This window comes from Poeciliopsis prolifica, unplaced genomic scaffold, assembly GCF_027474105.1.
Source record: "Poeciliopsis prolifica strain line A6 unplaced genomic scaffold, Auburn_PproV2 SCAFFOLD063, whole genome shotgun sequence".
Taxonomy (NCBI): domain Eukaryota; kingdom Metazoa; phylum Chordata; class Actinopteri; order Cyprinodontiformes; family Poeciliidae; genus Poeciliopsis; species Poeciliopsis prolifica.
The window spans coordinates 1,667,002-1,681,971 of record NW_026562438.1 but is presented as its reverse complement, the minus strand read 5'-3'; the positions used below and the strand labels follow the sequence as shown (position 1 = coordinate 1,681,971).

Here is a 14,970-nt window from a genome sequence, read left to right as displayed (position 1 = left end):
ACGCAACTTCTCCCACTTTCATGCAACTCCGTTATTCGTCCACGCAGCGCTGCGGAGCGGCAGCCGCGATGGAGCCGCTGAAGCCGGGAAAGTTCCGCAGGGAGGCCGGAGAGTCCCGCTCTGCTCCGCCGCTCCTCCGCTCGCTGTCCGCGGGGTTGACAGACTGACCGACCCGCCGGGCTCCGCTTCTCTCTGAGCAGCTCTAGGGGTCGGTGTCCGATTACTCCTCCTCCTCCTCCTCCTCCCGCGGACTCCCCGCTGGCTCAGCGGCTCCTCGGCAGCATCACAGCGCCCCCCGCTGGATGAAGGCATCAGCTGGAGGTTCTGAAATCTGGACCATGACCAGACGGCGGTTCTGGTCCGACTCAGATGGAACCCAACTGGACCCCTGGTTCCGTGCAGCAGCAGATTTGTTCTCAGATCCGGTTCTGGTCGACCCGAGTCGGTTTCAGGGTCGGCCCGGATCCCAAACTCTGTCAGACACCAAGACCGGCCGGTGTAGCTATCCTGCAGGTCCAGTCTGGCCCGTCCGGTCTGTCAAGATGGACCACCGTCCTGCTCATCACGACCAGAGGTCCAGAACCGGAGGTTCGGCCCTGGTCGGAACCAGAGGCCCAGTCTGATCCTCCTACACTTGGTTCTGGAAAATATTTGATTTCTGCTCCATCAGAACAAACCTGACCTGGTTTTCCAGACCAGGTTCCAGGTACTCTCACTGTTTCTGGGGAGAGTTAAAGAGCTCACAGATGTTCTGATGAGATCCAGAACCAGAACCCACATTGCTACCACATCCAGTTGTTGATTCAGACTGGAGGGAAATGTTGATCCGACTAATCGGAGTTCAGGAACAGAAACTAAAAAGGAAAAGTTGAAACTGAACCAGCTACTTCTTTCTTTCTATCTAGTTCTAATGTCAGTGTTTTTACAAAGGGACAGACCTGAACATGCATCAGGCAACAGTGGAGGGGAAAAACTCCACTTGAACAAGGAGAAACCTGCAGCAGAACCAGAACCAGGCTCAGTGGGAGAGTGCATCACCACCTAGAGTCTGGTGTGTAATAGCGCCCCCTAGAGTCCGGACTCTTTCCCTGAAGATTATTTCCCATTTGAAGTTAGAACCAGATGTGATGCTTAGAACCTGACAGATTTGAATCAAACTTTATTTCGTTCTCTTTATTACCAACAAACAGTTGGAGCATGCTCATTAAAGACTTCCTGTTTCAAACAGACAGAAGAACAAAGAAACATGACAGGAAACAAAAGGTTCAGCAAGACAAAGAGAAGATTCTGGAGGGACCATGAAGAGTCGGGCTGGATGTCCCACACCGTGGAAACCGGCCACGTTTTACATCTATATCGATGAATCAGACATCACTTCCTGTCCATTTGTTTCTTGCACCAGGTTTCAGCTGGACTAGAGTTCAAAGGTTCAGACAGCAGAAGGGACAGACTGTGGTCCATTTGAAGGTACCAGGCGGTTCTGGGGTGAACGGGCCGCCACAGTTCTGGACGAAGCAATTTGGATGCTGAATCAAACACAGCTGGACAAGGAAGCTTCAGAGTAACGTTAAGCTGGTTTCTTTCTGTCAGCCGGTCAGAACTCTGGGCCGGTTCAACGACCCCGGGTTCAACTTGGTACCAGACTAGAGAAAAGATGTTTTACTGGGGATGACCGGACCACTTAAGGTTCTAGCACTGGTCCTGTTTGGTCTTCCTCGCTCTGTGCAGAGGGGCACTGCTGTTGTCTCTTTTTGTGGTGTGTCAGCCAGCAGGTCACAGGTCAGCAGGTGTCCTTCAGTCTGACCAATCGGGCGCTCTCCTCCCACAGCCTCCGGGCTGCCTCGTCGTCCTGTCCCTCCGGCGCCGCCTCCTTCTCTCCACAGTCACTGTGGACACAGAAGGTTCTGAATGTCACTCGGTCCACCAGGACAAAACCTCCCCAAAACAGTCGAAAGTCCATCTGACCAGGTAAGCCCGCCTCCTACCTGAAGTATCGGCCTGAAAGTTCCTCCAGGCCTGGCGTCACGGCACAGAACACGGTGGTCTGGCTGCCCTCCCAGGGAGTCTTCATTAGCAGCAGGGCAGGAAGCCTCAGCAGCGCCCCCAGCAGGGGAAACCAGCCCTCAACATGCCGCCCCAGCTCAGTCCGGATCACCCCAGGATGAAGACAGAAGGTTGACACGCCAGATCCTGTAGAACAAGTGAAGATACAATTATGAACCAATCTTAGCACAGTGCTGATGACATCATCACATCATCTTCAGTGTTAATGAAGTGGGGGAAAAGGGAATCAGATGGGGTGGAGGGTGTTGGTTGTCTGGAGATTTTGTCAGACTTTGTCAGACATACAGGAGGAATGTGCTCAGAAGCATTAGCCATGCAGGTAGTCAGTCTTCTTAGGGTCTAGTTAAAGGACTGGACTTCCTCTGGAGATATTCTCTTACCTTGGACCAGAGGTGAGAGCAGGTCACCTCTGGATCCAAGGTTGTTCTAGTGTGTGTGGACTTGCGTGAACCTCTGAGACGTCGAGCCAGTTCTCGGGTGAAGAGGACGTTCGCCAGCTTGCTCTGCCTGTAGCTCTCCAGCGCGCTGTATGGTCGCCGGCTGAAGAACAAGTCATCAAAGTTGATCTTCCCTGGGTACCAGAACAGACTTCAATTGTCTGCAGGGATCAGATACGTTAAGATGGTGAGGTTAGAGGTCACACCTCCCCAGTGGGCAATGGATGACACGTTGATCACGCGGCTGGAGGTGGTGCTCTTCAGCAATGGCAGCAACAGATTGGTCAACAGGAAGTGACCCAGGTGATTGACGGCTATCTGAGTCTCAAAGCCGTCTTCTGTGATCCATTTAGGGCACATCATCACACCTGCAGAATGTAGACAGGTGAGCACAGGAACAGACAAGGAGAGAAAAAGGACAGATGAGCTCACCTGCATTGTTGACCAGGATGTCCAGTCTGTCTTCACTGTCTAGGAAGTCCTTGGCGAACTGTGAGACAGAGTAGACGGAAGCCAGGTCCAGGTGTCTGATCACCACGTTCCCGTTTCCGGTAGACTTCCGTATCTCGTCCGCTGCTCGCTCGGCCCGGTTCAGATCCCTGCAGGCCATTACCACCCGGGCACCTGGCGAACCCACATACCCTGCTGTTCAGGAGCTGATTATGGATTTACCTGACAGCGATTCATGCCCAGGAGATAAGCCCAGCAGAGCGGATTAGCTCTGATATCCTGCTGGATGATGGAGTTTCCTGTGGAGGAAACTCATCCCAGCTTCAGGATCTTTGCCTCATAACTGCTGGTGATGGACTGGAGACCAGAGTCCAATGACAACCAGTCAAAACTTTAAACCCTTTTGAAAGGGAAATCCGCCTCTGACAATTAGTGAACATTCCACCAAAGTGGGCGGAGCCAAGAGACAGAGGTGTGTGGCTAAGTGTGGGGCTGGTCAAGAGAGGACTGTTGAAAACTTACAAATTTTGTTACGACTCTCGAATGACTTCTTACCAAAAACAACTGATCTAGTGATATGGTTCTTAGTTGTGCTTCCTCCTGACTCTCCACAGGGTGGCACTGTGTATCTGGGGACTTTCCACACGTAGCCAGGTGTTTCTAAAGATAAATATCTCCACCACATCATTTAAGAAAATCACATCACACACAAAGGATTAGTTTACGGGAAGCTTTGATCCACATGACCCAATCTGCCACTTAGCGTTGCTTTAAACATCCCAAACCCATTGGAGGAAGTGCAGTTTCAAGCTAAATCCTGTCAGCCAATCAGAATGCTCCAAATCAACCAGCACTTTCTGTTAGGAATCAAACGTGGAGCCAGGAGGTCCATCCATGCGTTGAACTGCTTTCAAACTGAGTTTTACATAATAAAGTTAATACAACATGAGTCGATTAGGAATCGTGTCAAACCGAGTTTGTGAAAATATCGTCACATCATTTGTTGCACAATGTAATGCGTGGAACCCTAAATCTCCATTTTCCTATAAACACAGATAAATACAGTGTCCTCAAAGTTTTTTTAGGTCATTAAATGTTTTCCCAGATATCAGATGTGAGTGAACTAGAAATCTGGACCACCTCAAAACAGGAAGACTCGCCTGCAGTACCTCAGTTTAACACTAAGAGGGCAGCACTGAGACAGCTTTACATAAAATCCTGCAGAACTAAACAAACTGACATGGAAAGACAGAACCCTAAATATCAGCAGTATAATCTGGTTTAGTTACATTTTAATGTTCACATAAAAACAGCGTTTCATCATTCTCAGGTCCATTTCTGGCCGGGTTCATAATGAGAGTAAATTATTGATTTGGGTTCTGGACCAGTCAGAACATCTTTTGGAAGCAGTCAGGTTGAACCGGAGCACACCTGTCCACCAGGTGAGCAGCAGCCGTCTCACCTCTCCCTGCCAGGTCTCTGCAGGTCTCCTTCCCGATGCCCGCGTTCGCTCCGGTCACCAGAACTGTTTTCCCATCCAGCCGGACTGAACAGCGGCACACTCCACCAGCAATCCACTTCCTGAGCACCACCACACCTGGAGAAGGACAGACAGGCACAGGTGAGATCGTGAGGATCAGCTGGATCAGATGGATCTGGAACATTTCTGTGCTTCAGATCTCATAGAAATGTGCAGATACCTTTTCAAGCCACCAGGGGGCAGAGGTTGATGTCTCTGCAGTAAACTTCGGCTCAAATCAGCTTCACATGCGGAATAGAAGCGGAGCGAAAGTCTGAAGCAACAGCTCTGCTCCCCCTACTGGAGCTCAGGCAGAACTACAGCACCTCTCTATGCTAAAGGATTAGCTCTGTGTCTCTAGATGACCTCTGACCCTTCCACTGACTGAGTCTGTGGTAGTAGAGAAAAGACGGCACTGACAGACTGATGAGGTCTGGCAGTGGTTCTTCCTTCCAGAGAACTTTTCAGAGCGCTACTACCAGAGTCTTCATAGTTCCCTGGAGCAGCTGCACCCTAAAATCAAAGCTCAGGCATGCTGGCCTAAATATGATGTAATTTTCCTAAAAAGTAATATATTCCTGTTTGTGGTAATCCCAAACTCATAATTGCTTCAAAAATGTATATTATGAGTTTTATCTTTCAGCCATGTTTTCACCAATGGGTTGATGATGTCATGAGGTCTGTTCTGTACTGGATCTACAGAGCAAGGCTGATTTTACCCCAGTGGATGTCGATCATGTTGACTGGTGTCATTATTGATAAAGCCACACTGTGTCACTGTGACAAAAAAAAAAAATTGAGGGAATCTGGATCATGAGACAGAGGAGAGGAACACAACCAAGACCAATCTGGACCTGGATATTTCTCCACACTCATTAACACCAGCAGAACCAACCAAGCTGTAACAGGTGATGATACCTTAAACGAGCTCACAATAAATGCTGAGCTGAGACAGTTACTGCTGGACGCTCTTTGAGATGCTGACAGCAGCAACACGGCCTGGTCTGAGCAGAGCTGCTCTGAAGGATAAAGAGACAAACGGAGCAGCTGCTCAGCTTTCTCCTAACAATGTGAAACACCAGAACTATATCATATCAGCTCCATGTGATTTTTAGTTTTCCTTTGGATTAAAAAATTCCAGGTGTGGCTAATGTTCACATTCTATCTACAGTACGTAAATCCAGACGGGCTGGAAAGTCTTTATATTAACATCGACAGCAAAATAATCAACGATCTGAGTCTTTATTATCCTGTTTGGGCCGAATGAAAACTAAATCAAACATCATCAGAACCAGGACCTGAAGGCTGCTGCTCACGCCCCGCTGACAACAACCAGGACCGGACCGATAAGAAACCGGGCCAGACCGGGACTAATATGAGACTGGACCAGACTGGGACCAATATGAGACTGGACCAGACCGGGACTAATATGAGACTGGACCAGACTGGGACCAATATGAGACTGGACCAGACTGGGACCAATATGAGACCGGACCAGACTGGGACCAATATGAGACCGGACCAGACTGGTACTAATATGAGACCGGACCAGACTGGTACTAATATGAGACTGGACCAGACTGAGACCAATATGAGACTGGACCACTGGGACCAATATGAGACTGGACCAGACCGGGACTAATATGAGACTGGACCAGACTGGGACCAATATGAGACCGGACCAGACTGGGACCAATATGAGACCGGACCAGACTGGTACTAATATGAGACCGGACCAGACTGGGACTAATATGAGACTGGACCAGACTGAGACCAATATGAGACTGGACCAGACTGGGACCTATATGAGACCGGACCAGACTGGGACCAATATGAGACTGGACCAGACTGGGACCAATATGAGACAGGACCAGACTGGGACTAATATGAGACTGGATCAGACTGGGACTAATATGAGACTGGACCAGACTGGGACCAATATGAGACCGGACCAGACTGGGACCGATATGAGACTGGACCAGACTGGGACCAATATGAGAACGGACCAGACTGGGACCGATATGAGACCGGACCAGACTTTGACCGATATGAGACCGGAACAGACTTTGACCGATATGAGACTGGACCAGACTGGGACCAATATGAGACCGGACCAGACTGGGACCAATATGAGACCGGACCAGACTGGGACCAATATGAGACCGGACCAGACTGGGACCAATATGAGACCGGACCAGACTGGGACTAATATGAGACTGGACCAGACTGAGACCAATATGAGACCGGACCAGACTGGGACTAATATGAGACTGGACCAGACTGGGACCAATATGAGACTGGACCAGACTGGGACCAATATGAGACCGGACCAGACTGGGACCGATATGAGACCGGACCAGACTGGGACCGATATGAGACCGGACCAGACTTTGACCGATATGAGACCGGACCAGACCGGGACTAATATGAGACTGGACCAGACTGGGACCAATATGAGACCGGACCAGACTGGGACTAATATGAGACTGGACCAGACTGAGACCAATATGAGACCGGACCAGACTGGGACTAATATGAGACTGGACCAGACTGAGACCAATATGAGACTGGACCAGACTGGGACCAATATGAGACCGGACCAGACTGGGACTAATATGAGACTGGACCAGACTGAGACCAATATGAGACCGGACCAGACTGGGACTAATATGAGACTGGACCAGACTGGGACCAATATGAGACTGGACCAGACTGAGACCAATATGAGACCGGAGACTGGGACTAATATGAGACTGGACCAGACTGGGACCAATATGAGACTGGACCAGACTGGGACCAATATGAGACTGGACCAGACTGGGACCAATATGAGACCGGACCAGACTGGGACCGATATGAGACCGGACCAGACTGGGACGATATGAGACCGGACCAGACTGGGACCAATATGAGACTGGACCAGACTGGGACCAATATCAGACTGGACCAGACTGGGACCAATATGAGACCGGACCAGACTGGGACCGATATGAGACTGGACCAGAGGGACCGATATGAGACTGGACCAGACTGGGACCAATATGAGACCGGATCAGACTGGGACCGATATGAGACCGGACCAGACTGGGACCGATATGAGACCGGACCAGACTGGGACCGATATGAGTCCGGACCAGACTGGGACCAATATGAGACTGGAGCAGACTGAGACTAATATGAGACCGGACCAGACTGGGACCAATATGAGACCGGACCAGACTGGGACCAATATGAGACCGGACCAGACTGGGACCAATATGAGACCGGACCAGACTGGGACCGATATGAGACCGGACCAGACTGGGACTAACATGAGACCGGACCGAAATGAGTCCGGACCAGACTGGGACCAATATGAGACTGGAGCAGACTGAGACCAATATGAGACCGGACCAGACTGGGACCAATATGAGACCGGACCAGACTGGGACCGATATGAGTCCGGACCAGACTGGGACCGATATGAGTCCGGACCAGACTGGGACCGATATGAGACCGGACCAGACTGGGACCAATATGAGACCGGACCAGACTGGGACCAATATGAGACCGGACCAGACTGGGACCAATATGAGACCGGACCAGACTGGGACCGATATGAGACCGGACCAGACTGGGACTAATATGAGACCGGGACCGAAATGAGTCCGGACCAGACTGGGACCGATATGAGTCCGGACCAGACTGGGACCAATATGAGACCGGACCAGACTGGGACCAATATGAGACCGGACCAGACTGGGACCAATATGAGACTGGACCAGACCGGGACTAATATGAGTCCGGACCAGACTGGGACCAATATGAGACTGGACCAGATTGGGACCAATATGAGACTGGACCAGACTGGGACCAATATGAGACTGGACCAGACTGGGACCGATATGAGACCGGACCAGACTGGGACCAATATGAGACCGGACCAGACTGGGACCAATATGAGACCGGACCAGACTGGGACCAATATGAGACTGGACCAGACCGGGACTAATATGAGTCCGGACCAGACTGGGACCAATATGAGACTGGACCAGATTGGGACCAATATGAGACTGGACCAGACTGGGACCATATGAGACTGGACCAGACTGGGACTAATATGAGACTGGACCAGACTGGGACTAATATGAGACTGGACCAGAATGGGACCAATATGAGACTGGAGCAGACTGAGACTAATATGAGACCGGACCAGACTGGGACCAATATGAGACTGGACCAGACTGGGACTAATATGAGACCGGACCAGACTGGGACCGATATGAGACCGGACCAGACTGGGACCGATATGAGTCAGGACCAGACTGGGACCAATATGAGACTGGAGCAGACTGAGACCAATATGAGACCGGACCAGACTGGGACCAATATGAGACCGGACCAGACTGGGACCGATATGAGACCGGACCAGACTGGGACCAATATGAGACCGGACCAGACTGGGACCAATATGAGACTGGACCAGACCGGGACTAATATGAGTCCGGACCAGACTGGGACCAATATGAGACTGGACCAGATTGGGACCAATATGAGACTGGACCAGACTGGGACTAATATGAGTCCGGACCAGACTGGGACCAATATGAGACTGGACCAGATTGGGACCAATATGAGACTGGACCAGACTGGGACCAATATGAGACCGGACCAGACTGGGACTAATATGAGACTGGACCAGATTGGGACCAATATGAGACTGGACCAGACTGGGACTAATATGAGTCCGGACCAGACTGGGACCAATATGAGACTGGACCAGATTGGGACCAATATGAGACTGGACCAGACTGGGACCAATATGAGACTGGACCAGACTGGGACCAATATGAGACCGGACCAGACTGGGACCAATATGAGACTGGACCAGACCGGGACTAATATGAGTCCGGACCAGACTGGGTCCAATATGAGACTGGACCAGATTGGGACCAATATGAGACTGGACCAGACTGGGACCAATATGAGACTGGACCAGACTGGGACCAATATGAGACTGGACCAGACTGGGACTAATATGAGACTGGACCAGACTGGGACCAATATGAGACTGGACCAGACTGAGACCAATATGAGACTGGACCAGACTGGGACCAATATGAGACTGGACCGGCTCGACGGGATGGTGGAAAACACTTTAAGGGAGAAATTAGCTCAACAAGCCTGCAGGTGGTGGCAGCATCATGCTGACTGGACAACCAGCCTGATATTATGGGATGGTTTAGATATAAACTCATGCCACACTTTTCAGATTCTACTGTAACTGGTGGCTATGTGTTTATTACAATGATTACAGTAAGATGTGAAAACATGAGTCATCAAACTTTGAGGGAGAAAATCCTCCGAAGGTTTTTATCTAAACGAGATCAAAAATAATTCCTATTTATAATTAATGTATCGTTTACAAACATTCTGGTTCTTTCTAGTCTCTTGGTTCCGGTCCGGTAAAATGTTCTTACAGATCAGAGTGACTCCCACAGCGGCTCCACAGGTCAGCAGGACGCCGCCGCCTCCGGGCCCCGGGTCCGACCCGCCGTCGCTGGGCCACGGCAGAACCAGGAACTCCTCTGGAGCAGCGGCTTCCATCCCTGCAGGTTGGCGCAGACTGAGCAGAGCAGAGCAGAACCGGCTCAGAGGAGGACGGATTAACAGATTAGAGCAGATTATGGATCAGAGCTCCTCTGGGATCAGTTACCATCTGAAGAACAGGAAGGATTAGAACAGCAGGAAACCACACAAACAGAACCGGACCGGTACCACAACAAACTAGAACCGGATCTGCTGGACATTTACGGAGCTGTCTCCTGGACAGACATGCTGGTGACCTTTGACCTCTGACCCTCCAGAAGATGAATGTCTGGGCATCTGATGGTTAACGATGAAAATTGACATTTGTTCCTGCGTTTCTGACTTTTGTTTTTTGTGATTTTATGATGTAAAGCTCTTTGAAATGCCTTTTTGCTAAAATGTGCTACACTAATGAAGTTGATTGATTGATTGATGAGAGAACCACCACTGCCAACTCAGCTAGATAGCTTTAGCTTGTGACTTTTCTCAAGACAGCAGTTAAAGATAAATCTCTAAATACTGACTTGGCACGTTCAGGTTCCTGGCGTCCGGTGGCGTCCGGTGGCGCCAGTTAATATGAATTCAATCTTTATTCATGCTGGACTCCTCCAGCAGCATTAATCAGCTCTCTGTTAGCTTGGGGTAAAACCTGTGCTGAGGTTTTTGCCTTCAGCTGATTTGCTGCCATGATTCTAACACAGACATATTATATTTCCATTAAAAACTGATTTATCCTGACATGTAAAATCCAAAGAAGACTCAGAGACAATCAAAATATTAAATGTAGTTTACAACAATAAATTAAAAATAATTGGGTGGTCAGTGTTTTATGTTGTTTTTGCATTTTGTAAACCAATAATTTAACTTTTTCATCCTGTCTGATTATTTATCTCCTTTTGAGTTTTCTTTTTTTGATGTTAAGACAGATAATAACATCAGACAAGTAAATGCAGAACTGTGACCATTTCACCAGAACCAGAACCCGTCTGACAACAGGAAACAGACAGCACAAGTTTGGACCTGATGAGACACAAAGTCTGGAAAGGGTGTCAGATCTGGTTCCGGTTCTGGTCAGAAACCAGGGAGAAAGTTCTGTGGTCCTATGAGTTCAGTCCACTTTCATCTGCAGTGAAACGAAACAGTCATACATCATGGTGGCAGTGTCATGCTATGGGCTGGACGACCTTCACTTTATGACTTTGACTCACTCTGATGAATTAATTTCAATCAGACATATTTTCCAGGAGGACCGACCTGTTTATGGGAAGTTCAGGTTTTAACTAGGCCCTTTGTAGACAATCTGTGGTTTATCTGCTCATAAAAAGTGACCTCAAAGTTCATCCACAGTGACACTAGACCAGGGGTGCTCAAGTCCAGTCCTGGAGAGCTACCATCCTGCAACTGTCAGATGCATCCCTGCTCCAACACACCTGAATCAAATGAATCGTTACCAGGCCTGTTCAGAGCTGAGCCTGGTCTACTGGAGTAAGGCTGCAACTAAAAGTTGCAGGACGGTAGCTCTCCAGGACTGGACTTGAGCTCCCCTGCACTAGAGGTTTTAGGATGTGATTACTTTTTCACACAACATCCGGTTGGAGAGTCTTTTTATCCCCAGCAAATAAAATCCATTTGAAATCGGTTTCTTGAGGTTGTCTCGTCTTCATTTGATTTAAAGTTATTTTAAAAACAAATGAATAAAACACCAAACAGCCTCTGGTTTCTATTTGTGTGTTTTTGTCTTTGTTTAACAAGAGGAAGTCCTTTTCAGGTTAACTCGTGACGTCGCGATTCGTAACCACGCCCCTTCAAAACACCAAAACCAATATGGCGTCTCTGGATGTCCCTGGGCTCGGGCTTTGGCGCTGCCAGGCCGCCATACAGGCCACAGTTGATGTTTGTTTGTGTGTAAAAGGTTATGGACTGCACCGCTCCGGGTCACAGAACCCGCTCCGGTCGAACCGGGCCGGGTAATCCTTGATCTTCTGAAAACCCGCAGCTCACGTTGGTTCCTCCAGAAAAATTCTCATCAACCAATCACAGGCAGAGCTGTCTGATGGGGACGTAACGTCAGACCCCAGAGAGCCAATCCACGGCTCTGAAACAAACTATGAGGAGGAAGGCCCGCCTCCTGCGTGTCGAACTGCAGCGCGCGTGAAGAAGAAGGAGTAGAACAGTCCGAATCGGTTCGGTCCGACTGCCGAAGCGACGCCCCAGCTGCAGGTAGGAGCGGTTCGGTTTGACCCGGAGCTCACGGACAGAGCCAGCCGGGCGGTGGGAGGGTGTACTCGGTGTGTATGTGGACAGCGCTGGAGGAGCGGGGCGGGCGGACACAGACCGGAGAACCGTACGGCTGCGGTTCTACCGGACTCAGCACCGTTTCTGAGTCCACAGTGACCCGCAGTCTCCTCCAATGGTGTTCCGGTTTGGACTGGAAGTTTGTTCCCGCCGGAACAGAGAAGCTACAGGAGAATCAAAGGAACAAACAGGACGTTGGGAGCGCGGGCGCCCCCTGCGGCTGCTGCTGGTACTGCAGCGACAAGTTTAACCTCAGCCTGAGTGAGGGCGTACAACAAACATAGTTTCTTCAAAATTAGATGTGAAATGATGACTAATAAATATTAAGAAAACCTTGCATGAAAACTGTAACATAGTTGATACAGGGAGACATTTCCGTAGCATTAATGTGGAAATATGGAGCTAGAGTCAATGATTACATGTATCGGAACAGGCCTTAATAATCATGAGTTTATGGAAGATATTGCACATGAATCACAAAGGAGACAAAATATCTTTTTTTCTTATTTCTATTAATTTCTTGTCATCCCCCAGTCCAGTTGATGGCAGTAGTGCAGAGTTACAGCAGCTCTTTCAATCAGCATTAACAAAGAAGACATGACATTATTAGTCATTATAGAACCTTTCATGTCATGAAAGAGAGTTGTCTTAGGTTGGTTAGAGCCACAAAATTGGTTAGTAATTCTATCTCTTTCTGTGATTTAATCATTATTATGATTACAGCTGTTAGCCGTACGGTCAGACCACTCAGGAAATGATCTCAGGTCAAATTGACAGAAAATGTGAAAAGGTTCCTGCTGCAGTGACGTAATATGATGATGATTGATTCTTCGTGTCTCAGTAGTGAATAATGTGACTTCCAGCATCAATCTCAGCGTGATTGTGGCGCCTCCTGCTGGTTAAAGGTTTCCAGATTTTTCCAGACGTCTGGATCCGTTTAATGTTGTTGTGTTTTATTGACATTAATCGTTCTTATACTGACTCCATATGACCTTTGAACTTGTTCAGATTACTTTGTAATAAAGTTATAACCGGGTCAGCCCGACCCGGGTTGTTCTGTCTCCATAGCAACATGGACACTGAGCTGTTTATGGAGTGAGGAGGAGGAGCTGGAACCGTGGCAACAGGTGGACGACAGCGTGGAGGAAGACGACATGGAGTACACAGACAACTATGGAGAGCCAGGTGGGACAAAAACGCTCTGCTGGTACTGGTCCAGATCAGGACTCTCCTGGACCTGAGCTGGGTTCCAAGTACCTACACATTTTTTGGAAGAATCTGAACAGAACTGTGTCTTTAGCGATGGTCTTAAGCGGACTGGGGTTTCAGCTACACACCAGAACAATTCAGCTTCAGAACTTCTACAGTGGATTTGCGAACCGGAACGCGCCATATCATCATTAGATTTAGCAGAAGTTAATGATAAAATGCTATATCATCTTTAGCTTTAGCAGAAGTTAATGCTAAAATGCTATATCATCATTAGCTTTAGCAGAAGTTAATGCTAAAATGCTATATCATCTTTAGCTTGTTAATGCTAAAATGCTATATCATCATTAGCTTTAGCAGAAGTTAATGCTAAAATGCTATATCATCTTTAGCTTTAGCAGAAGTTAATGCTAAAATGCTATATCATCATTAGATTTAGCAGAAGCTAATGCTAAAATGCTATATCATCATTAGATTTAGCAGAAGCTAATGCTAAAATGCTATATCATCATTAGATTTAGCAGAAGCTAATGCTAAAATGCTATATCATCATTAGATTTAGCAGAAGCTAATGCTAAAATGCTATATCATCATTATATTTAACAGAAGCTAATGATGGAACTATCAGGTTTAACTGATCAATAATTTTTAGCAGATCATTGATCATGATCTTTAGATTTAGCAGGAACTAACGCTAAAGCTTAACACCAACATTGTATTTAGTAGAAGGGGCAAAGGTCAAGGGGGTTGCATCGTGGTTGGAGGCGCTGGTCCATCTGGACAGGCGCAGCGGGATCAAAGGTTGACCTGACGCTTTATTTCCACAGTGGAGGATTCTTCACCCTGTGAGACTCCGCCCCCAAGGTCTCCCCTGCCCAGCACACCTCTCCCAGGTGAGTGTCCCCGCCCCCCAGGTGAGTGCAGGTGCACCAGTGCTCATCTGTCTGTCTCTCAGGCGCTCCGCCCTTCGTCTCCTCGGCCCCTCCTCCTCCTCTCTCCGTCTCCACCTCCAAGTCCTCTACCTCGGCCCCGCCCCTCAGGGCTTCGGCTCCGCCCCTCATCCTGACGCAGACCGCCGGTGGAACGTTCTTTCTGCCGGCCGGGCCCGGCGCCGGTGCCACCCAGCCGATCCTCCTGACCGCGCAGGTACAGGTCGTGCCCGAGGCCACCGACCCATTTCCATGGCGACCTGGACGCTGATGGCATGCTTCCTGTTGCAGGGCTTCCAGGTTCCCGCAGTGATGACTCCCGGCGCGCCGCTGGTTCTCAACTTGCAGCCCAACCTGCAGACAGTCCAGCTGATCCAGTGTAGGTCCGCTCGGCCCGGAACGAACGCCGCTGACCTCTGACCCTGCTCACCTGCCCCTTGTCTCCACAGCGCCAACTCTGGGCCAGCTGGTCCGACCCGCTGTGGCCGTGTCTACAGTG

The 14,970-nt window shown here is 49.2% G+C and overlaps 1 protein-coding gene across 1 annotated transcript; it reads right to left on the bottom strand.

Annotated features, from left to right (window-relative positions):
* Window positions 1-1,152: 1,152 nt before the first annotated feature.
* LOC129380026 (retinol dehydrogenase 12-like) lies at window positions 1,153-10,236 on the bottom strand. Its single transcript, XM_055060993.1, has 7 exons — window positions 9,930-10,236; window positions 4,414-4,548; window positions 2,934-3,125; window positions 2,708-2,869; window positions 2,516-2,635; window positions 1,986-2,190; window positions 1,153-1,886 (listed from the first exon to the last, which is right to left on the bottom strand). Exons 1-7 carry the CDS (start codon window positions 10,054-10,056, stop codon window positions 1,781-1,783), a joined length of 1,047 nt encoding a protein of 348 aa, XP_054916968.1. The 5' UTR covers window positions 10,057-10,236; the 3' UTR covers window positions 1,153-1,780.
* Window positions 10,237-14,970: the final 4,734 nt, after the last annotated feature.